The sequence below is a fragment of the Brachycentrus maculatus genome, unplaced genomic scaffold, assembly GCF_059751285.1.
Source record: "Brachycentrus maculatus isolate JH-2025_06_01 unplaced genomic scaffold, ASM5975128v1 h1tg000442l, whole genome shotgun sequence".
In the NCBI taxonomy this organism is placed as follows: Eukaryota; Metazoa; Arthropoda; class Insecta; order Trichoptera; family Brachycentridae; genus Brachycentrus; species Brachycentrus maculatus.
Window position 1 is genome coordinate 414,087 of NW_028281190.1, and position 25,082 is coordinate 439,168.

General features: G+C 38.4%; 1 protein-coding gene across 1 annotated transcript in view; it reads left to right on the forward strand.

The window, feature by feature from the left end:
• The window catches only part of LOC148302534 (dynein axonemal heavy chain 1-like), a 93,445-nt gene continuing 68,363 nt past the window's right edge, over window positions 1–25,082 (forward strand). Inside the window, exons 1-24 of the mRNA XM_088271508.1 lie at window positions 1–226; window positions 1,843–1,953; window positions 3,002–3,124; window positions 4,466–4,611; window positions 5,041–5,194; window positions 5,874–6,028; window positions 6,947–7,091; window positions 7,482–7,608; window positions 8,271–8,482; window positions 9,089–9,168; window positions 10,240–10,327; window positions 11,237–11,452; window positions 12,191–12,339; window positions 13,472–13,582; window positions 13,739–13,880; window positions 15,065–15,292; window positions 18,288–18,386; window positions 19,548–19,691; window positions 20,735–20,915; window positions 21,342–21,502; window positions 22,288–22,387; window positions 23,976–24,167; window positions 24,522–24,699; window positions 24,905–25,037. Of these exons, the coding sequence (XP_088127634.1) occupies window positions 56–226; window positions 1,843–1,953; window positions 3,002–3,124; window positions 4,466–4,611; window positions 5,041–5,194; window positions 5,874–6,028; window positions 6,947–7,091; window positions 7,482–7,608; window positions 8,271–8,482; window positions 9,089–9,168; window positions 10,240–10,327; window positions 11,237–11,452; window positions 12,191–12,339; window positions 13,472–13,582; window positions 13,739–13,880; window positions 15,065–15,292; window positions 18,288–18,386; window positions 19,548–19,691; window positions 20,735–20,915; window positions 21,342–21,502; window positions 22,288–22,387; window positions 23,976–24,167; window positions 24,522–24,699; window positions 24,905–25,037 (3,546 nt within the window). The 5' untranslated portion in view covers window positions 1–55. The remainder of the gene's footprint in view (window positions 227–1,842; window positions 1,954–3,001; window positions 3,125–4,465; window positions 4,612–5,040; window positions 5,195–5,873; window positions 6,029–6,946; window positions 7,092–7,481; window positions 7,609–8,270; window positions 8,483–9,088; window positions 9,169–10,239; window positions 10,328–11,236; window positions 11,453–12,190; window positions 12,340–13,471; window positions 13,583–13,738; window positions 13,881–15,064; window positions 15,293–18,287; window positions 18,387–19,547; window positions 19,692–20,734; window positions 20,916–21,341; window positions 21,503–22,287; window positions 22,388–23,975; window positions 24,168–24,521; window positions 24,700–24,904; window positions 25,038–25,082) is intronic.

Here is a 25,082-nt window from a genome sequence, read left to right on the forward strand (position 1 = left end):
ACTTGCAAATAATACTTTTATTTTACATATAATCTTGATAAAAATATATACGAAAATGTATAGAAATAAAAAGTTTGGTGATAACAGGAATCTCAAACCTAGGGTCATCAATGAGCCCGGGAAGAGAGGGTATTATTCAGAAGTAATTTCTCGACTTCAAGGTGTGGACAATTTTGATGACAATGTATTGCCAAGTGTCTCCAAAAGATTGAGCGTATTTTTAATGGTTAGTTCCTATTCAAATCATATGTTTTACTAATATTTGTCCACCTCAGTGGTGTAATGGTTAGCGTGCTTAGATACCGTGGTGGAGGTCCCGGGTTCGATTCCCAGGGTGGTGATAATAAATATTTGTAATTTCACCCACAAATATTTATTTAATATTACCCTGGACTGTTGCCTGAAGCGCAGGAGTGATCACCTTGCCTTCATGTAAGTAATGATCAAGATAACACTGCGTCAACACGATGCAGTGCCCTTGCACCATTGGGTGCGGATAAGGGTTGGAAGAATATTGAAGTATGTGATTAACCAAAATTTTAAATCTTAAGAAGTAATAAGGAAATGTATTGTAATGACTAGATATACGTCGGGTTGTGGTCCCGTGGTTAGTGTCGCAGACTCCTGAGTCAGAGTTTCTGGGTTTGAACCCAGAAACCACAATTTGATGCCTATTTCTAATAATGAGCTGCCTAGGCTCACAGAAATAGTATGAAATTGGAGTGTTTTTTGTAAATAATAAAAAATCCATTTAAAATATCATCTCTTTTAAAATTAAAATGTTTTTTTTGTATAATGAGACCAATACTGTTCAATCGGAATTTTTATTTATGCACATATTTACAAAAGAATGAATGCTTACAGGAATTTTCCATGCCAAGAACACATTTTTAACAAACTTGTTTGACAAATTATTTATTAGTGATTTGTTTGAAAGATGATTGGCCGAATGACACGCTTTATTTCATTTCTACTTCCGTCAATTATCAATTTGTTGATAACTCTTTTATGAATAGTTTTGTTATTTAATGACTTTATGGACAAAGGAAGCAGGTTAACAGATAAAAACAGTTTTTAAATACCTACTAGATAAGGTAGGATGATTTCTTTTCTCTCTGGTCTAAATATTGCATTTCCCCAGACTTTTTATTACTTTACTGTAATTTGGATTATAAAATTTCTTTGTAAGTTTTTTAGTCTTTTTTGCCTAAAATTGAGGTACGATCTATTTTGAAAAAAAAATTAAACGCAGTAGACATTTTCATAAAATAATACACATCGCTCACTCCTTTCAACAACGTCATATATTTAAAAAAACTTTATTTTTCAGGAGATCGTTTTTAAAGTTAAAAATATAATCAAATGTATTAAAAATAAATATCAAGCCACTTATTGAAGTTTTTACTGTGCAACAGATCTTTTTAGGTAAAACCTGAATGTTTTTTCTTCATTTGAAAAATATTTAGTATATTCAAAAAAATAATTAAACAATCAATACCTTATCTTCAAAATGCAAAAACAACAATTTCTGCCCTGTAGCGGCTAAGTATTCAGTTTATAATATGGCTTTTGCTGGGATATAGTATATTTTGTGGGCATTCCGAAAACATGCACAACTGAAAATTTACGATGTTTGATATATGACGTTGTTGAAAGGAGTGAGCGATATACTTACTTTTTTGGCATATTTGTCAAACCATAATTATACAAAGTACCTAATTTTCTGTTAAATATGGATCAATATTCATTAAAAATATTTATGATATGAACTTAATATAAGACGTTTTAATTATATGTATGAGATTAAGAATGAGTAAAAAAACTATTTCTTATTTGTTTCAGTCCCGATCAGGGAAATTTTCGACGCAAATCAGCAAACTCCCAAACCCCATGAAGTACAACTTCCTAATGCCAACTGGGAGATGGACAGTCTATGACGATCCCAAGAAAACTGTAATGAACCCATCATTTGCTTACAATATTATTCAATCAATCTGTTACATTCAACAAAATATTAATATTTATATATCCTCGTTTGTATCACTAACAGCTGTTTTCTCTCATTGATTTGATCACACAAGATAATACAAATATTAATATGCAACTCTCAAATCTCAAGCAGTTTCTGCTTGCCCTAATTTCCTTCCTACATTCTTCATATTTTCCATTTCCTTTCTCATATAACGGTGTTGTTCTATATTTACACCATCCATATCTCGTAAAATATATTCCACTCCTCATTTTCAAGATTCTATCGTCCGCCTCTGCATTGTAGTGGTTAGGTTAGGTTAGATCCGCCTCTGCATTGTAGTGGTATGTTAAGTTAAGTTAGGTTAAAGAGGGAGAGGAGGGGACTCTTTTTAGTGGGAAGAATCCCACACTACCACAAGGAGCTTAACGCCCTTTGACACTTTTTGAAGATTTTTCTCTCGCCAAAAAGGCTAGGTTAGGTAAGGTCCGCCTCTGCATTGTAGTTGTTAGGATAGGTCCGCCTTTGCATTGTAGTGGTTGGGTCAGGTTAGGTCCACCTCTGCATTGTAATTATTAGGATAGGTCCGGCTCTGCATTGCAGTGGTTAGATTAGGTCAGGTCCGCCTCTGCATTGTAGTGGTTAGGTCAGGTTAAGTCCGCCTCTACATCTCTGGTCAGCGTGTTTAAATACCATGATGGAGGTCCTTCAATTCTCAGGGGGTTTAAATAAATACATATGTGTAATATTTCACTATTACTATTGATTTAATTTCGCCGTGGACTACCTTGGTCTGCCTCCATACCAGTGCCCATACACCATGAATGAGGATAAGAAAAAGAAGGGTGAATCAATGGTGTTCAATATTATCCAGTAACTTATTTGTGTTTTCGATAAAATTCATAAAATATATGACTAAATCTTCCAACATCTGAATGTTTTTATTATTATTATTTTTATTATTACCTTTTATAACAAAATTAATAAAATTTACAAAAATAATATCAAAAGGTGTACTGTGTGTCTTTGTAGGCTTTTCCATTTGAGACGTTTGTTCCCAAGATACAGTATTTGAGTGTGGTCCCTCCGAAACAGATTACACGACTTGTCTTGATTGAGAGACTGCGCCGACAATTTCTGACTTGCGAAATAAAGGTAATAATTATTTAAATTTATTTGAACTGAACCGCTTAATGCAATGTATATGCACGCACAGGCCATGCCTATATGGGCATTTAAAGTTCACTCACTCATTTTTCATAGATCCAAAACTGTTCAACTTATTCCACAAAGACTATTTGTTGGATGTTAATTCCCTAAGTTCGTGTGAATTTAAAAATTTGCTTAGATTATTTATAGAAGAGACAGATTTAAGCTCCTTTTTCTTTTGGCACATGATCGCTAGCTTTTTACGTTTTTACTTTGTCATCTTTTTTATCTTTTTAATTTTATTTAAAAAAAAATTGTTTACTGAAAGTCAAGTATTTTTTTGTATTTTATATAAAGTTTTTTGTATTTTGTATTAACTAATTCTACTTAGAAACCTATACCCTTATACCCTGTACTATGACTATTTATTTTGTATACCCACACACAGGCCATGCCTTTGTGGGATCCTTTTTTGTATCCATTTTCATATTTTATTAATATTTTTTGTATTTGAATTTATGCTATGTAATGCAAAAGAATTTAAAATAATGAAAAAAAAAGGATTTTGTTTTCAAAATATGTTTATGAATGCATGTACCATGAAATGATGTGACATGAAGTGTACCATGAAGTGAAGTAAACAATTTTTTTATAAATGAGTTGGATTAATGCTCCATGCCAAAAGATAGTAAGGTGAGAATTTATAAGACCTTCATAAGATGGATCATGACATACGGCATAGAAACAAGAGCTGACACCACGAGAATGAAAAGCCTTCTTAGAACATCCGAAATGAAGACACTACGACCCATTGCAGGCCTAACACTTTGCGACAGAGTAAGAAACTCTGAAATAAGAAGAATCTACCATGTGTAAGATATTGTGAGATGGGGAAGAGTAAGAAGAAGTTTCTGGAGAGATCATGTGGGAAGAGCAAGTTCGGATCGAGTGGTGAGAATAGCAGCGGAGAGCAGCATTAGAGGTAACAGGCCCCCAGGAAGACCATCTAAACGATGGAGAGATAGCTGGTCTTCCACCTCTCAGGAGTGGACCAGAGAATAGCAGGACACAGTCCTAACTAAAGAAAAGACGAAGAGTGAATTAATGCTATTGAAATTCAAAGATGAATTAATGCTATTGAAATTCAAAGCTCAAAGTTGGTCAAATTACCAGAGCTGTCTCAATTGCACATTAATCTGCAACCATCGCATTGCACCTGCAATAAATCTAAATTATAATTACGGTAAATACTAGAAATTCATTGTGGGCAGTCATTTTGGTTTTCACAGCGAGACTTTTATTACAACTGCACTGGCTTATTCTAAGTGTTCATTGAAAATTTTCCAGGTGTTTCTGGAAGAGATTGGGGTGCCCCCCGTACTCATGTACCCAGTGTCGGAGTATGACTTCACTCTCGGAGCTAGGATCAGCCTCATGTATGAATATCCTCGCATTGATCTTCACTATTTTGACAACACGGATTTTGATCCCAGGTAAGAAACTCAAAAACTAAAACCTGTTCACGCTTATGTCTGCTTTAGTGGTCAAATTCATGATACAAAGAGTTGTAGTAACCGTTAGAAGGTAGAAGAGTTAGTTTAACCTATCCCGTACTGATCATGCAAAAATTACAAGTGATCCGAGGCGAGGTAGCAAAAGAGCCTAGTTCATATTTGTATGGAAATCATAGTACGGAGCTCGTAACTCGAGTTACAGACTCCACGTCCTCTCCGGCACGCCGTCAAACGCCAACTGATGGCGGGCGCGGAAGCCATCGGATCAAAAGAAAGTGGAATAATCAAATTGTCTCGCTCTCTCCTTGTGGTAATACCACATTTTTTTAGAGTGAAAGATAATAACATGGGGATTTCGGTAAGGGTAAGAAAAATAAAAAGGATTGGTTTGAAATGCCGGATTTTTAGGACACCCGAGGAGTGGATGGCTCTGGGTGATGTGGAGGGTTCCAGGTGGCCCCTTCCAGCTGAAGCTTTCCTGCCTCACACCAAAGTAGTTGGAGATGATCAGGAGACCTACTATGACTGGGCGCTTGTCGCGGTCACAGGATATAATGAAAAGGTATGGGCTCAATGCTCAGGCGGCTCTTATATTTTTATATTGGTAGTGCACAACTCACACAAGCATACAAAAGTACAAGAGTACGGATATGCAACTCACTCTTACCTTCCTACTGTAAACTAACTAACCATCATGCTGCTTCCGAGGCAAAGAGAAAATAATGTCACTCCAATCTGTCTTTGAAAACAATCTTTGCCTCTTCCACATTCATAGATACCCATCGATTATTCCGACTCTTCCTCCGCTTCAATTTCCAACTACATTCGCCTCATACATTTGTTTTACTATTCTTTCTTTACTTGTTCGATTCACAGGCCCAAATACACCTTTCTTAATTTATTGATAAGCTTTGCATTCTTTCCATATTCCATTCAAACATCTAACATACATCGTTTTGCCACACATTAATCTGAGAGATCTTATATCACCATTTCCATCATTTATCGTACATAATTTTGACACATGTTCCTCTGAGAGATCACATTTCGACTGCGTTCAGTCTGCTATCAACCTTATTTTGCCAACTTCAAGCTCAACTTCCATACAATTGGAACCGAGACTCGATATATTATAAGAGAATTTAATTCATGACATTTTTTTAATCATTTAATTAGCTTATGTTAAAATTACACAAATTTGCTTGGTCATTTTTTACAGTATACTTGCGATTCTATTTTAGACAAAAGATTGGAAAGTGACCGCCTTGTACGGGACAATGGAGGACTATGAGATTCCTCGTATCCGATTGCTCTTCAAGGCGGAAGACCCCAGGAACTTTGCCAACCGCGTCAAGGCTGCCGTGGATCTCAGGAAAGAAGTTGAAAACTCTATCAAGTAAGTCAACTGACTCAGCAGAGATGAAACATCTTTGTACAGAGAAGGAATATGGTCCGGCTATTTACTGGACTAAAGACCTGGAATTTGCTGGGTGAAGTTATCACTTTATATAAATTAAAATGGGTTTCAGATGTCTCATAATAAGTGAATTTTTTTTTTTAATAATTCTCGGTTTTGCTTACTATATGCTTCATAAAGTTTTCAATAGATGGCAGCGATAGTAAACGAATTGTTGCTAAGATACAAAATGTTAATGCTTGTAGTTAGAGAAAAATATTAGTTAACGTGTTTTATGCTGAAGGCGAGTTTTACAGTACTCTGTCTGCCAATCGCCATTTGCGGGAGACTGTAAAAACAATTACTTTTTTTTTACCTTTGTAGCGGTAGACTGTTTTTTGTTTATTATATTGCAATATTTAAGGTGTATAGTTACATCTGTTGAATTTCCGTTAAAGCTTTATCATTAGAGTATAATTCAGGACAGTTCCAGGGCTGTTTCAGACATTAGTAAAATACTGATTTTTATAACATATTATTAGTGTATAATTCTTTTTAGTTTATATTCAACAATTATTACGAGTAAGTGCATGTGAGAAATTTATTCATAAAAAAATTATAATATTGTAGGTTAGTGTTTATATAGTGTATTTGTATTTTTTTTTATCGGAAACATTTAAAATGTTTTAAATGATTTATATGCTGTCGTGATTTAAACTCTCCGCGAGCGAGATACGCCTGGGTCATTCATTAACTTACCCTCATTCGGCCCTGCATGAGATGTGTTAAAATACATAAATGTATTATCCAATTTTTAAGTAAACATGTACATGTACAACTCCCAAGTTATGAACAATTGGAATATTACATCTGCCATTCTTTTTTAGTTACATTATTCCTTTTGGCTATTATTTACAGGTACTATTTATATATTGATTTCACAATAATACACGGACTGTACACGATACCAACTCACTTGTACAGAAGAGTGTTGAAGCAAGTATCCCATCTCGGCTTACCAAGAGAAGTCAACCCCGACTCTTTGGCGCTGCTCAAAAAGGAGGTAGGTCTTTTTATCAACTGACCTAACGCACTATCAGCTTATCCATTCTACCACAGAAAACTGTTTTTAGAGTAAAGTTAGGTTAGTTCACCTCCGTGGCGTAATGGTCAGCGTGTTTAGCTACCGTGCTGTAGGTCCTGGGCTCGATTTTCAGAGAGGGGGGTGAAAATAAATATTAGTGATTTTACACCCTAATATTTGTTTAATACCCTGGACTGGTCCCTGTAAAAAAGTTTTTAAAAAATGAGGCGAATGCGGTTGGTAATAGAAGCAGAACAAGACAAAAGGAAACTTGACATGATAAAGTATTTCATTGAAATGCGAAGGTGTATTAAATATTGATTAAATTATAATTTTATATATTTTATATTTTATAAATTATAATTTCAGATAAAACTAAATTCCAAGAAGACCGATGCCAATTTGAACTTCCGTCACAACATTGCACACAATCCAAACAAATTTAGATTTGTGAAGGTTCCGCCTCTGAATTGGGCAAAGCCAACTCCTGAAAATGGTAATTGAACATTTACATATCTTTTTAAAATTAATTACTTATTTACTTGCTTCTCACTTCAGCCTTCTAATTGTGTCCAATATTGAACAAAGGCCTCCCTCTTTTATTATTTTATTATTAACAGTTGCTTAAATGTGGACCGAATCGGGGATTCGTTGGCACCTCCACTTGTTATTGTCCTAGCTGATAATTTTAAGTAGTCTTTTTTATTGCATTTTAGCATTTCCTTTGTATGATTGCATATTCTTTTATTATTAACACGTTGACTGCCAACTACGAGATAGCTCTAGGATTGTGTTCTTGGCTAGGACGCCGACTAGGAGTTATCTCGTACTGTGTTTACTTGCCATATTCCTGGAGCTACCATCTAATTCCTAGTATATCAGTGCTAATATGGATAGATAGAGCACGGGAAAAAAACAAAATATCAATGCTGGCTTACATTAACAGAAAATTTATTAATAAATGAACAGAAAATATAATTATGCACTATACTTAGAGTTTTTAATGATATGATATGATTGAATAAAATTGGCTTTTTAGATTGGAATTCTGCAAATTGCCGTGGCAGTCAACATGTTATGTAATATGAATCAAAGTACCATTCATGATTTCACTACAGACCCGCGCCGTAACGCATTAAATCTTTTCATTCGTTACAGCGTGTCTCCCTTGCTCGTATGAGGACTACCAGGAGTCCAGGAAGCTGTTTGAGCTGTACTACCTGTACTCCGTGTCGAACGCCTCATCGGCGATGCTCCTAGTGCAGGCCGAATGTCTCTACGTGGAGACCCTGTCCTTCTTCACGACCAACTACGGCAGGAACGTGGGCTTGGACGAGTTTGACAGAGCCCAACAGAATTGCATTGACATTGTAAGACCTACCTTTTTAAAATGCCAACATTATTCAGGGTTTACACTATGGAGGGGGACGCGTACATATCCTCTTCTTCTTCTTTCCATGTTCGTTTCCTAGATGGAGCATATAGCCAACATGAGACGTCTCCAGGTGACGTGCCATCTCCTTGGCCTCCTTCCAGGTCAGTCGGGCATCTCGAAGTTCCGCTGAGTATAGTCGGTGAATGATCGTCAGCGGCCTTCCAGGGCGCCGGAATCCTCGGGGTTGGAAGAAGAGACATGAGGGGTTGATGCTCTCAGGTGGCATTCTAAGGACATGTTCCAACCATGTCCACCTTCTTCTCTTCAGGACTTCCAGTATGAGGGGCTGTTGAGTTCTTCTCTTCACATCGTCATTCCTGACCAAGTCATACCACTTATACCCAGTATTCGCCTCAGGCACCTATTTTCAAAAGTTGCTAGTTTACAAGCGTTGCGTACATATACAAGCCTGTAAACAAAATTAATATATTTGTTTTGCGGAGACCCTCTGCAGTGCCAAATGTATATCACTTTTACAATTATACTTGTACCACTTATTAGTACCGATATTTCTACTGTCATAACGCCATTTTCTTTCCAGACTCTGAGATATTTGAACATTCGATGGTTGGAGAATGTCCGGCAAATAATTCGAATGTCATTGCAAGATATAAAGAAAGGGTAATTATATTTTTATAGACATCACAAATAAAGCGATGATTTTTTACAAATCTTTTTGAATGTCAAATTAAATGCCGATAAAAAGTAATTAACCTTTGGAGATTATAATAAACCTACAGAATCGAACAGATTAATTTAAACAAAACTTTTTTTTCGTATTTTCTTCACCCTCTAAACCTTTCAGACCCCTAGCGTGGTCGCCAAACTCTCTAATCACTACACTGCTTAGGTGGACAAAATGACAATGCATCCCTGTACCGAAAATAGGAACTCTAATGGTGTGTGAGTGTTTCGTCTAATGGTACTAGAACACTTGTGATGAGGAAGACGGAAACGCGCAAATGAAGACAATTATTTATTTTAAAAAATAACAAAGTTATAAGACAATATATATATAAAAAAACCCTTATCCGCACCCCAATGGTGCATAGGGCACTGCGTCATATAAACGCAGTGTTATCTCGATCGTTTACACATGAAGGAAAGGTGATCAGCCCTCCGCTCCAGGTACCAGTCCAGGGTAATATTGAATAAATATTACAGTGTAAAAATCACTTATATTTATTTGACCCCCCCTGGGAATCGAACCCGGGACCTCCAGAACGGTAGCCAAGCGTGCTGACCATTACACTACGGAGGCGAACAAAAAATGTATCAAAAATTATAATACTTATTAAGGCAAGAAGAACAAAGCGTACAGACGTATCCACGTTTGAATATTAATCTAATCTGAGCACATCAATATTGGCCCACCACCCCTTATATAGGATTTTACAGGCATTGCATGTGGTGGGGACAATATTGTAAACATTTAAAACTTAATGAACTGCGTCTCTTTGTTCTTCTCGAATACATTTATGACTTACATAATTTAATTATCTCATATATCATTAAAAAATACACAATTTTTTATGGCACATGCAAAATTACATAATTTTCAATATTCTTTGAGATAAGACAGTGTCTATTCGTTGCCTAGGCCAAGTTGTGTTACCAATATTGAAATTGGGTGGAATATAAATAAAACCTTTGAATAAACCCATTTGGAAGAAACTGTGTGTTTTATTTCAGATGGTACAATATCCATGAAAAGCATTGGGAAATATATGACATCAGCAAATTGTGTCGATTCATGCAGCTAGTGAGGTTCAGGATGCAAGTAAGATCACATTTCCCTATTCTGTTGGCAAATTAGGAGGTCAAAGATCTGACTTTCCTTGGAAGGATCAAAGACCCTCTACTTTCAATTATTATCAGTATATTACTTTGTTTATATAATGCAGTTCCCTATGCACTATTGGGGTGCGGATAAGGGTTTGATGATGATGATGATGATGACTTTGTTTAAATTTAACAATTTTTCTTCTTTATCCTTCTTCAAACCCTTATCCGCACCTCAATGGTGCATAGGAGCACTGCATCGTATAGAAGCAGTGTTATCTTGATTGTTAACTCATGATGGAAAGGTATAATATATTGAATAAATATTGGAGTAAAAAATCACTTTTACTTATTTTGATCCTCTTGGAAATCCAGCAATTTCGTTGAGAACCCGGCACGACCTCCAGCACGGTGGCCATTCGTGCTGACCATTTTTTCGTTGTTGATTTTTTCACTTTAATATTTATTCAATATTTCACTATTATTTATTTCATAGATACATACATTTTTTTTGCTATATGTATTATGGCTCTTTAGGCATGGCCTGTGTTGACCCGAAATACTTAAATGTTAATACATTTAAAAAAATATATATATATTTTTTTTTAATTATTAGATTATATACATTACATACTATAGATACAATAACAATTTACAGTATAAAGGTTTTACAATAAAATAATTACACCTGGACTTTAATTAATTTTTATTTCTACCTTGTCCCTTCCAACGAGAAGCAACCATCGACGGACACTGTTCTTAAAGACATGAGCACTAATAGAATTCTTAATGGTTATTGTACTATGGAGGCAGGCATATACAAGTATTAAATATATACAAGTTTCAAAAATTAATGAAATATATATTATATATTCAATGATTTTATTAAAAACAAAGTGTGTTTCAGTACTCTCTCCGCTACCTGTTGGAGTCGTCCATGCAGCTGTACGTGCACATGTGTGAGACTCCGTGCCTTTGCACGTACTCGTGCGACGCCTCGTACGAGTGGGACTCCCTGGACCTCATCAATTCCCCGTTTGTTTCCACCGCCGCCCTCTTCCACCTCACCCTCCTGATGGGGCCGGACGGGCCCAAGTACTCCACGACGCCCGAGAAATTCAATGTGAGTTCAAATTCGATTCAATCAAACAAATTGTTTTCAGTATTTTGGGTACTTGTTCACAAATCTGACTCCGTTTAGGAGTTATTTATATTTATAAATCGACATAGGTAAGAAGAATATAGAAGTCTGGGTATTAACAGAGCTTACAACCTATGAAGTAAGATACAAGGGATTACTTCTTCTTCTTCTTTCCATGTTCGCTCCCTAGGTGGAGCATATGGCCAACACGAGACGTCTCTAAGTCACTCTGTCACGCGCCATCTCCTTGGCTTCCTCCTAGGTCAGTCCGGCGTCTCGAAGTTCCGCTGAGTATAGTCGGTGAATGGTCCTCAGTGGCCTTCCGGGGCGCCGGAGTCCACGGGGTTGGAAGAAGAGACATGAGGGGTTGATGCTCTCAGGTGGCAGTCTAAGGACTTGTCCCAACCATGTCCACCTTCTCCTCTTCAGGACTTCCAGTATGAGGGGCTGTTGAGTTCTTCTCCTCACATCGTCATTCCTGACGAAGTCATACCACTTTATACCCAGTATTCGCCTCAGGCACCTATTTTCAAAACTCGCAAGTGTTGCTGTACGGATGTGAGTCGTGGCACCTCATTAAAGCTCAAAGCAAGAAACTTACAAGGGATTACAGCCTGTCTAATCCCTTTTTTTCTATGGAATTTCCTCAAGGTCAAATTTTAATACAGTTTGTGAATACATACGTTGTGAATATGCCATTGTTTATTTTCAATGTTACAGAGAGTGATTCAGAAGTTGTTTAGAGAAATCCTTTACAAGTCCCACTTCATCCACCAAATCCATCCCAAAATACTCACCAACCTGAGGTTTGAGAAGGAGCTGTACCTAACGGCTATAGGGCTACTAGAAAGTAATGTTACTGACTATGTGTAAGTAATTTAATTCATTATTATTCATTTGAAAGATCTTATTCTTCTTTTCCCACGTTCGCTCCCTAGGTGGAGCATATAGCCAAAACGAGATGTCTCCAGGTCACTCTGTCATGCGCCATCTCCTTGGCTTCCTCCCAGGTCAGTCCGGCATCTCGAAGTTCGGCTGAGTATAGTCGGTGAATGGTCGTCAGCGGCCTTCCGGGGAGCCGGAATCCTCGGGGTCGGAAGAATAGACACGAGGGGTTGATGCTCTCAGGTGGCATTCTAAGGACATGTCCCAACCATGTTCACCTTCTCCTCTTCAGGACTTCCAGTATGAGGGGCTGTTGAGTTCTTCTCCTCACATTGTCATTCCTAATGAAGTCCTACCACTTTAGACCCAGGCATTCGCCTCAGGCACTTATTTTTAAAACTTCAAAAGGTACAGGAGAAAAACAAAATATTGAATGTAGTCATATTGCATAGTCAAATAAAGATATAAAAAGGATAGTGAATGCTAGAAACAGATTGAATGGTGCACTGAAATAAGTTATAGCAAATAAAAATATATTAGCAGAAGCTAGCCCAGACTTATTACCTATCCATTATTTATTTATTTTATTTATTTATTGGTGCATACGCCTGTAAGGCCTTTACATATAGAATATAATATAGTACAACAATACAGCGGAACGTAAGTACATGACACAGTAAAAATAATAAACATAGTATAACAATATTAATACAAATAAGTGTAGGAAAAAGAAGAAGAATAAATTCACTCAAAGTCATCGCAAGAACATAACATTCACATGTCGCTCAAATTCAGGGACATCAAACACTGTTGTTTGAAATGGGTGAAACCAGTGCTAAGTATATCTATGTGACCTATAATACCGTTTGCGAGAAGTTGGATTCTACGCATGGGTAGATGCAAGGAGTGTTTTGTTTTGGAACCTTTTGAGACATCTAGGGGTGGTGCCTGACCGGAACATTTCGTCGTAACGTAACTTCGTAACATCGCTCGCGGCAAGCATCAGCGAGCATCCGAAGCTATGAATGGAGCGCTCGACTCGCTGTACTGACTGCCTGAATGCTCGCATTGTAACGTGTCACCACCTTAATACGATTCCATATTTGTTTTGTTCAGTTATAGGTTGGAATATGCTTATGCCAAGGCGATAATTCCTCTTGAAGCGTACTGCAGGCAATTTGAAGTGTACCAGGAGTTTTACGAACTTGATTTGGAGACATATGTTGAGTAAGTGTGCCTACAAACTCAATTTAATTACTTGTTTAAAACCAGCAATTTATTTCTCCGTATTTTATGGACTATGTATATTTGCACTCAACTCAAACTGTTGTTGTAAATGAAATTAAATTTAGATGTGTGTAAATTTGAATTTCATTTTTCTAGAGAGTTCCACGCCGAGAAGCATTCAATTATCGAGATAAAGGATGAAATACAAATGCATTATAATGAAAAGGAGAAACTGTATGTGGACCTGCCGCAAACTATCTACATCGGTCCGTTCATTGTGAATGTCGGCGCATTTAAGGTTATTAAAACTTTTCATTTTATTTGAATTCCATTTTGTTTCCGGAGAGGTGGAGAACAACAATGGGTGATGTTTTGAAGATAAGGAGAAAGGATTGTCACAACCCTCAGTGATGAGGATAATGACGCAAAAGAAGTCTTGAAGAAGAAGCCGTTTGCTTCATAACCGGTTAACGTTATAAATACGAGGATGGTTTAAAAAAAAACAAGGCCTCCAATGATGCCGCGTCAAAACAAACAGTGCCAGACAAAATTCAAAAACAGCGCCATGTTCCTTGGTTCCGTCACTACCGAATGGCACAGACCGAGGTCAATCGGAAGGTCACTCACTGCTTGGCTACCTCTGCGAAAGAGCTACCGCTTAGCTCACCCGCCAGGCGAAAACTGGGCTCAGTGATATATTTCAATGTGGAAAAGGTTATTCTTCTTCTTTTACCATATCCGCTCCCCATGTGGAGTCAATAAACTGTCTCCAGGCTTTTTTGTCTCCCGCCAGCTCTCTTGCATCCTCCCAAGCCAGGTCCGTGTCCCGAAGTTCAGATGAGAACTGCTGATGAATTATCAGTAGTAGTCATCCTGGGCGGCGCGAACCTGACGTCTTGTAATAGAAGCTTGATGGCGGCTCTCGGGTGGCATACGGAGTACATGGCCAAGCCAACTGAATCGCCTTTTCTTACTGACAGTTGTGAGCAAGACTTGCCACGTCTTACGCCTTATCTCTTCATTCCTCACAAAGTCAAACCAGCGCACGCCTAAAATTCTTCGCAGACACCAGGACAATAGGTCCTATTCTCAAAAAAAAAAATTAGGAGACCTTTTTGTTTTAATCGCCCTCGTAAGTTATATAATAAGATATCCTTGAATATCTTCTTCTTCTAACCCTTATCCACACCCAATGGTGCATAGGGCACTGCATAGTATTGATATAGTGTTGTCTTGATTGTTACTTAAATGAAGAAAGTCTAGGGTAATATTAAATAAATATTAGAGTGCAAAATCACTTATATTTATTCTACTCCCCTCCTGGGAATCGAACCCGGAACCTCCAGCACGGTGGCTGAACACGCTAACCATTACACCACGGAGGCAGACAATGTTCAATAATCGAGGGATGATTTTTTTTTGTCTTTTTTGTATGTAGCAATGTAAAAATGCGATAATAGTGATGTGACTTGCGCATTTCAGTACGAGATGATCAACAAGCGCCTGGATGCCATGAGGGCCCTCATAGAGATGATCACCACGGACGAGAAAATGATTGTGGAGGACGTCATCGGGAACTACAAGTCCGTGGCCCGGAGGCTGGCGGAGATCCCCAACTCTATAGAGCACGTGTTTGAGATCCGGGAGTGGATGGAGACCATCCCGCTCACCACCATGACGCAGGAGGAACTGATAAAGAACGTCAAGAATGTGAGTGGACAAAATTGGCATTTTTGACTGCTGATTTTTCTTCTTCTTCTTCTTCTTATTGTAGGCCTTACGGCCTGTTTTTAAGAGGGATTAGCCTCCTGCGACGTCGATTCCCAGCTATCGGCCCATCTCTTTGGTGGTCTGCCCAGGAGTCGTCTACCATGGGGTTGGCCGTACAATGCTGATTTTTAATAATAATAATAATAAATTTGGATAACTTATATAGCGCCATTTTCGTAAAAAAATGCCTCTAGGGCGCTTCACTGTGAATGAATTGGGGAAAATATTATGGTGGAAATGATTTAGCAAACAAATGTGTTTTTAGTCTTTTTCTAAAGATCATCTCACTCTCACTATTTCTAACCATTGATGGAAGAGCATTCCACGCCGTCGGTCCTGCAACAGCAAAGGCACGCTTGCCAAATTTAGTGCGTTGGTTGCGAGCTGGTAAGATAACTTTGCCCATTGCAGATGTTGTAGCCGATGGAAGCGTGAGACGTCTGTCAACCAATTCATCTGGAATACACAGCTCCTTAAGATACTCTGGAGCCATCTTGTGTATTGATTTATACATGAGTAGGCAGAGTTTATACTCAACCCTTTCGGGAAAGCGTAACCAGTGGAGTTTGTGAAGTAGTGGGGTGATGTGACTGAATTTAGAAATTACAAAAATTAGTCTCGTAAATCTTTTAAATGCAACCTAATTCTTATATTGTCCGCCTCCGTAGTGTAATGGTCAGCACGCTCGGCTACCGTTCTGGAGGTCCCGGGTTCGATTCCCAAGGGGGGTAAAATAAATATAAGTGATTTTTTCACTGTCATATTTATTCAATATTACCATGGACTGGTACCTGAAGCGGAGGGCTGATCACCCTTCCTTCGTGTGTAAACGATCGAGATAACACTGCGTTTATATGACACAGTGCCCTATGCACCATTGGGGTGCGGATAAGGGTTTTATCATATTATCAATTCTTATATTATTTTTTGACATCTCAACATGGATGAAGATAAAATATGGATGTCTGGGCATTTATGGGGCTTAGGACCGTCATAGGCTGGTTTAAGTGTTGTGAATAAATCAATTGTCCGCTCTCCGTAGTATAATGGTCAGCATGCTCGGCTACCATTCTGGAGGTCCCGGGTTCGATTCCCAGGGGGGGTCAAATAAATATTGGCTAAAATGTTTTAAAATTATGTAATATATTAAATATCTATGGATGGTCCGCCTCTGTGGTGTAATGGTTAGCATGTCTAGCCACCGTTCTGGAGGTCCCGGGTTCGATTCCCAGGGGGGGGGGGGGTCGAATAAGTGATTTTTTCACTCTAATATTTATTCAATATTACCCTGGACCTGAAGCTGAGGGCTGATCACCTTTTCTTCATGAGTTGACGATCAAGATAACACTGAATTTATATAATGCAAGTTCCCTATGCACCATTGGGGTGCGGATAGAGGTTTAAAAAAAAATTAACTGTTCAAAATTATAAGCTAAAATTGTCAGGTTGTGGTCCCGTGGATAGTGTTGCGGTCACTTGAGTCAGGGTTTCTCGGTTCGAATCAACTCTATCACAATTTGATACCTATTTCTAATAACTAGGCGCTTAGGCACACAGAAATAGTATGAAATTAAAGTGTTTTTGTAAATAATAAAAAAAAAAAACTTTTTTTATTTAAAAAAAATATATAATATAATAAAATAGAATGATCATGTAAACAGAATGTCAGATGACAGACTTCCACGTATCGCCCTCCAAGGAATCCTTGAAGGACGCAGACCTCCAGGCAGACCTCCAAAAAGGTGGAGAGACAGCTGGGAGTCAACATCCCAAGAACGACATGCGGAGGCGCAAACAGATCCCTAGGATCTAGAAAAAGAAAAAGAAGAAGAATAATAATCAAATGATAATGATATTTTCTAGTTATTTTTTGGCATCTCATCAAAGATGAAGAAGAATATGGAAGTCTGGGCATTTACGGGGCTGACGACCGTCATAGGCTGGTTTAAGTGATCACTTTACACACGTGTAAAATTCACCAATTCTACCCATTATTGACAACCACACTACTCAAATTCTTGGAAGTTCTATATATATGAACCAATTTAGAAACCTTGTTCATGAATCACTAGAACTTCACTAGAGACATCTATTGGTGAGATGTAAAGAAGCTTTTTATTAAGCAGAAACTCTTATATTAGTATGTGAGATCCGAATCCTGGATTATAATCACACACATGAGAAACGCCAGAAAATACCATTTTCATTTTTATTATTAAGCTTATAATTTGACCAGATAATTTATTTACATAATTTTGAGTGTGTCCAAATACTTGTTCACAAAATCTGAATGTTACACGTGTGTAAAGTGATCACTTAAACCAGCCTATGACGGTCGTCAGCCCCGTAAATGCCCAGACTTCCATATTCTTCTTCATCTTTGATGAGATGTCGAAAAATAATATGAAAATAACTCCTGTAATTGGAGATAATCCAGATTTTGTGAACAAGTATTTGGACACACTCAAAATGTTGTAAATATTTTCTAGTGTTTCTCAGTACTACTACTACTACTACTACTACCATCACGCCGTTTCTCCGCAGGGGTAGGCAGAGAGGATGGAACGCCACACTCTTCTGTCCTGACATACACTCCTCGCGTCCTTCACATCCATACATCTAGTCATACATGCCCTCCGATTACGCAGACTTTTGACACCGCCAGATTTTAGGTTCTGATTGATCTGATCGTGCCAAGTCTTTTTCGGTCGTCCACGTTCTGTTTTCCTTCTCACATTCGCCACATATATTTTCTTAGTCATTCTCTCGCTATCCATTCGCTCCATATGTCCATACCACCGCAAAGAGCTCTTTCTAATCTTTTCGAAATGTGATTATAATCCAGGATTCGGACCTCACTTACTAATGAAAGAGTTTCTACTCACTGTGATGAAATCGTGGAAAAGAATGAAGGAATGATGTATTTTTTTTCCAGGAATATGCCGTCTTGGACTATTTTTACTACACTCTGGACAATGAAGACTTCAAGCTGTTTTGGGAAGCCATAGGGTGGCCGCAAAAGATTGGCGCATTGGTAACATGACTTAATACTTTTTGGTCGGGCTGTGGTTGATGTTCCGGACTCTCGAGTCTAGACCCCCTCCCTGACACAACTTATTGTCCTATTTTCAAAAACTTGCCACAGGGGCTTGCCTGAAAATAGTATTGGATTGATAAATTTATATTTTTTATCCGCCTCCGTAGTGTAATGGTCAGCACGCTCGGCTGCCGTTCTGGAGGTCCCGGGTTCGATTCCCAGGGGGGTAAAATAAATATGAGTGATTTTTTCACTGTAATATTTATTTAATATTACCCTGGACTGGTACCTGACAGAGTGACTTGGAAACGACTCGTGTTGGCCATATGCTCCACCTAGGGAGCGAACATGGAAAGAAGAAGAAGGTGCCTGAAGCGGAGGGCTGATCACCTTTCCTTCATGTGTAAACGATCAAGATAACACTGCGTTTATATGACGCAGTGCCCTATGCACCATTGAGGTGCGGATAAGGGTTTTATTATTATTTAATAAAAAAATATCTTTTGCATTTTGTAGCAATAAATATACTTTGGGTATAAATATAGAATGTAAGGACCAATTTTCGAGGTATTAATCTCACATTTTACAATATGGCAACACAATGTGTCTTTGTATACCTGACTTGGACCTATATTCCTAGATGTGTCCTGACACTATTTCAGCCAAAATGTTGCTATCTTATATCATTATTTCAAGTCTAATGTAGTTTAATGGTCAGCACGCTCTGCTACCGTTCTGGAGGTCCCGGGTTCGATTCCCAAGGCGGGGTCAAATAAATGTAAGTGATTTTTTCACTGTAATATTTATTCAATATTACCCTGGACTGGTACCTGAAGCGAAGGGCTGATCACCTTTTCTTCATGTGTAAACGATCAAGATAACACTGCGTTTATATGACGCAGTGCCCTATGCACCATTTGGGTGCGGATAAGGGTTGTATTATTATTATTATAATATTTATTCAATATGACCCTGGACTGGTACCTGAAGCGGAGGGGTGATCACCTTTCCTTGATGTTAACAATCAAGATAACACTGTGTTTCCAGTGCCCTATGCATCATTGGGGTGTGGATAAGGGTTTGATGAAATATTGATGTGTGAGTAGTAATGGACTAACATTACTAACTTTTGTGAGTGTTTTTTTTTCTTTGTAAAAGGTCGAAGAGACGGATCTGTTTTTGATAGAAGAGCAGGATAAGTTCTGGAAAATTCACCAAAACGACGAACAAACACTCTTGGACAAGATAGACGTCTTCACCGGCCAGTGCATGGGACTCACTCTGCAGAATGATATGACTAAGGTTAGTCTCTCAGCTTGGGGCTGTATAGCTTTTAGAGTAATGTAGAGGAAAGACAACTGAGATGGTATGGTCGCATAAGACATAAAGAACCTGATCTTATAGTGAGCACCCTGACATTTCACGATCACATAGAGGCAGTCAGTGATAATGCATTGAAAATGCTAGGATTTGTTCTGCGTACTGCCAGGGTTTTCGAAAATACCCGCGTGCTGAGAACTCTTTATAACTCCTTGGTGCGAAGTAGACTCGAGAGTGGCTCGATGATCTGGGGGCCACACGAGCTTAAGTACTCTCTTATGGTAGAGAAAGTCCAAAAGAAGTTTTTGAGGTATCTCTACATGAGAGAGTACGGCTATTATCCTCGGCTCTACCCGACCCAGTTTCTCCAGGGTATGCTTGGCTACAATAGTTTAGAGACTAGAAGGAATGTGTATTTAATTACGCATTTTTATCGATTGTTGCGCGGTATGATCGATAATCCTGAAATTATCCGGAGCATTGGTCTGTATGTTCCCGATAGTTACCTAAGACAGCGTCGGCATAGATTGTTTCACATTCCTATACACAGGACCAACCTGCCGATGGTTATGCCTGTAGGAAGAGCTACCACTATGTTGAACAATATCACATTGGATATTGATCTGTTCCATGTGTCCGAAGGAGTTTTCCGAAGCGGGATTCTTCTACACCTTTAAGTCTTCTTGCTTACTTTTACTTTTAATATATACGCCTTGAATATTGTTTGTTATGTTTATATTATTTTTTTATTGAATAAATTGAATTGAATTGAATTGAAATTGAATAAACCAGGCGATCGCCATGGATCTTCCTCGAAAGACATCTAGAGGAAGGCCAACAAAATTCATGGATGCTACAAAGAGATAACATAATTTGAAGGCATGGCCTAGGTGACGTTGTATATGATAGAAGGACCTACAACCCAAGGACGAGGAGAACTGACCCCAACAGTCTGCAAAGACGATAAGTTGGGATGGAGCCAGGAAGAAGAATAACGGATGGTGTTAAAACTGTCTTGATTTCAGGTACACGAGGTAGCAAACGACATTAAGAAGGCTTGGAAGTTCATCAAGGAGCAGCAGGAGTTTGGGCAGATGCTGAACCGGAGGCAGAAGCTGTTCCAAGTTCCCGTCACTCCGTACGAGGATCTCAACAAGCTGGTCAAAGAGTTTGAACCTTACAAAAATCTCTGGGTCACTGCTTCAGGTATATGCTGTGTAGTTAGTAGTGCTAGCAAGTGCGGGATGTATTCCGTGAATCTGTTAATTTGACCTTCCAATGAAGAATCCATAATAAAATATTAATTTAATGGAAATCTAACCTTCATTCATCTAAAATCATAATGTTTATGGTCTATTTGAAATTTCGAAGTCTATGGTCTATTTGAAAGTAAATAAGTAAGTAATTGATTGATATATTTATATATTTAATATTCAATATTACCCTGGACTGGTACCTGAAGCGGAGGGCTGATGACTTTCCCTTAATGTTTCAATGACCAAGAGAACACTACGTTTATATGATTCAGAGCCTTATGCACCATTGGGGTGCGAATAAGGTTTTGAAGAAGTAAATAAGTAAGTGAACCTTCCACAGTGTACGTGGAACATTATTACATATGTTTTATTTCAGATTTCTACAACTGGCGGGAGATATGGATGGACAACCCCCTCATCCAGGTGGACTCCGATGTGATAGAGGCCCTCGTGAACGACTTCCTTAAAACGATTATCAAATGTGTCCGGACGTTCAGCGAACTGCCTCTTGTGCAGAAAGTCGCCTTGCAAACAAAAGTAAGATATTTACAACATTTTGAGTGCGTCCAAATACTAGTCTACAAAATCTGGATTATCTCCAATTACAGGAGTTATTTTCACATTATTTTTTGACATCTCATCAAAGATGAAGAAGAATATGGAAGTCTGGGCATTTACGGGGCTGACGACCGTCATAAACCAAACCAGCCATGATCATCTTTGATGAGATGTCAAAAAATAATATAAAAGTAAGAAAATCCTACCGACTTTTTCACCTCCATTAACCCCGAGTGCCCTAGCCATTACTGCTTTTATTCTTTTCTCAACCACTATTCCTCATCTGTTAATCCTGAGTGCCCTAGCCATTACCGCTATTTTTTTTTTCTTAATCACTATTCTCCTCTGTCAACCCCAAATGCTCTAGCCATTACTGCTATTGTTCTTTTCATAACCACTATGCCACATTTGTTAATACCGAGTGCCCTAGCCATTACTGCTTTTATTCTTTTCTCAACCACTATTCCTCATCTGTTAATCCTGAGTGCCCTAGCCATTACTGCTATTTTTCTTTTCATAATCACTATTTCTCCTCTATCAACCCCAAGAGGCCTAGCCATTACTGCTTTTGTATTTTCCTAATCACTATTCCGTAGCTACTGACCCAAAGTGAAACAATGAAACGAAAAGCTTTATATTCTCAATATTATTCATATTTAAAGCATTTACTTTGTGGTAAGTCATTTTTACTTTGTTTTTTTTTTGTAAAATATAAATCAGTAAGAGCTTTGATATTGGTCTGAAATTATGAACAAATTTTTCAGCAAGATATTGAGGACTTCAAACCGCTGATTCCCGTCTTGGTGGCTGTCAAGAACCCCGGAATGAAGGAGAGGCATTGGAACGAGTTCATGGAGAAAGCGGGTGAGGATGCATATTGCTCATTTCTGCAGGAAATCCTTTGTTGCCCGTCCACGCCATAGAATAAGTCTGGGGTGGATAAGGTTCCTATCCGTGACGGGAGTCTTTTGTGACCCAAAAATGTTAGCCAAGCTTAAGGGAAATGTGTACTAAACAATTGTCAGACTTGCACTCTTCTATGGCTCCGAATGCTGAAAAATGTAGAACACCAACTCAAGGCAACTAGAAACTGCTGAAATGCGAATGCTCAGATGGTCAGCTGGAGTGACAAAATAAAGAGTTAACACATTTGTGGAAGCCTCAGTGTAACTGACATCAACAGTAAGGTAGTGTGGCAACCCACAACATCTGTGGCAACTCGACAATCGAATGAACGAGCATAACCGAACACCCTAACCGAGCCCGCAGCGAGCGGAAACCGGCCCGTCACATTTCGTCACCGCCCGTCCTCCGATCGACACGTATTTCAACTGTTCTCACATTAGAATCACGCGATTATTCTTAAATATTTCTTGATTGTAATTTTCTAGAACTTAATAAATTTGTGTTAAAAGTAATCCGCTTTCATCTTGCTTCCCTTCTGTTAAATTAAATTGGTGTTCAACTAGAAACTATAGTAGAAAGAAAACATGATTCGTAGGCTTAGCCTAGGTGACGTATATGATAGAAGGACCTACAACCTGAGGACGAGGAGAGGTGACCCCAACAGTCTAAAAAGACGATAAGTTGGGATGAAGCAAGCAAGATGAACCGGAATACTATTTTATTTTTATTTAATATATTTACATTTTTATTTATAACATAATACATTTGAATCATTTATACATATGGAGAACTTTTATATTTCGATTCGCTGTGCCTCTCCATAAAAGAGACTGTGCTCTTGTGCTTGGAGAGGGACTTACACTCGTGGTTTAGTGTTATATAATAAAAGATATAATAGTCTTTTTTTTGTATATTTTTTCAAGATTCAAAGGTATAGAGCTTTAATTTTTTTCTTAAGTATTTTTTTATTTCTTTAGGGAGTTTATTGAAATATTTGAAGTTTTGCTGAAATTGTTTGGTGTTGCATTTTGGAGTTTAAAAATCGATTAAAAAATGATTATGATTAAATACTATTGAAGGCTGATACACCGAGATCTGATACAGAAGCTTCCTGACAGACCTTCTCTTGCAAAGCAATTTTTTTTGCGAAATTGATTGAAAATGTGAAACAAAATTGTATCCCAATTTTACTATGAATTTACATTTCAAAGCTTTCAATATCCCTGCCACTGCCAATCAAAATAAATACAAGTATAAAGTATGATTAAGTACTGAATGTCCGCCTCCGTAGTGTAATAGTCAGCACGCTGGGCTGCCGTACTGGAGGTCCGGGGTTCGATTCCCAGGTAGGGTCAAATACATGTAAATGATTTTTTCACTCTAATATTTATTCAATATTACCCTTGACTGGTTTCTGAATCGGAGGGCTGATCACCTTTCCTTCATCTTAATGATCAAGATAACACTACGTTTATATGATGCAGTGCCCTATGCACCATCGGGGTGCGGATAAGGTTTTGTAAGGATAGTACTGAATGGTTTCTAGGTATCACGGTGACGATGAACGAGAAACAGACGTTCAAGATGTGCCTGAAGCAGGGCATGGCCGAGTTCGGGGAGCTGATTGAGCAGATTGGGGAGGCAGCCAGTAAGGAGTTCGCCATCGAGCAGGCGCTGGACAAGATGCAGGGCGATTGGGCCAACAAGATCCTGGAGATATCTCCGTACAAGAACACGGGTGAGAAATAAACACCAACTTTGCACTCTTTTGGGAAAATGAAACACATAGTATTATTTTTTTGACATCTCGTAAAAGATGAAGAAGAATATGGAAGTCTGGGCATTTACGGGGCTGACGACCATCATAGGCTGGTTTTAGTGCACTTTACACACGTGTAACATTCACCAATTCTACCCATTATTCACAACCACACTACTCAAATGCTTGGAAGTTATTACTTTCAGAGACATCTATTGGTGAGATGAAAAGAAGCTTTTTTTTTAGCAGAAACTCTTTTATTAGTAGCCCATCCCAATTTGGTAGGTTTAAAATAAAACACACATAAAAGTATATGTATTTTGGAATTTTCAGGCACGTATATAATGAAGATTGCGGATGAGACGGCTCAGATGATGGACGACCACCTGCTCCTGACGCAGCAGCTGACCTTTTCGCCATTTAAAGCCGCCTTCGAGGCGCGCATATCCGACTGGGACGAGAAGCTGAGGCTCGCTCAGGCCGTCACCGAGGAGTGGATAGAATGCCAGAAGTAAGCGTACCTTTGCAATGTGATTACCATCCTAGAAGAACGATTCATACTGTTGAAGGAAAAGGTCTTCTATATCGTTTTGTGTTTGATCCCAGGCATTGGTTGTACCTCAAACCCATTTAGGACCTTTGCATTGTGATCCCAGTGCTGGAATGATTCATAGTCATGAAGAAGGTCTACTATATTGTTTTATGTTTGATGGCAGGCAATGGATGTACCTCGAGCCCATATTCACGTCCGAGGATATAGTCCGAGAGCTGCCGGTGGAGTCCAAGAAGTACCGCTCCATGGAGAGGACCTGGAGAAGGGTGATGCTGGCAGCTCTTGAAGTACCTAAAGTATGTATTCACATTCATCGCATACTTCTTTTTTCCATATTCGCT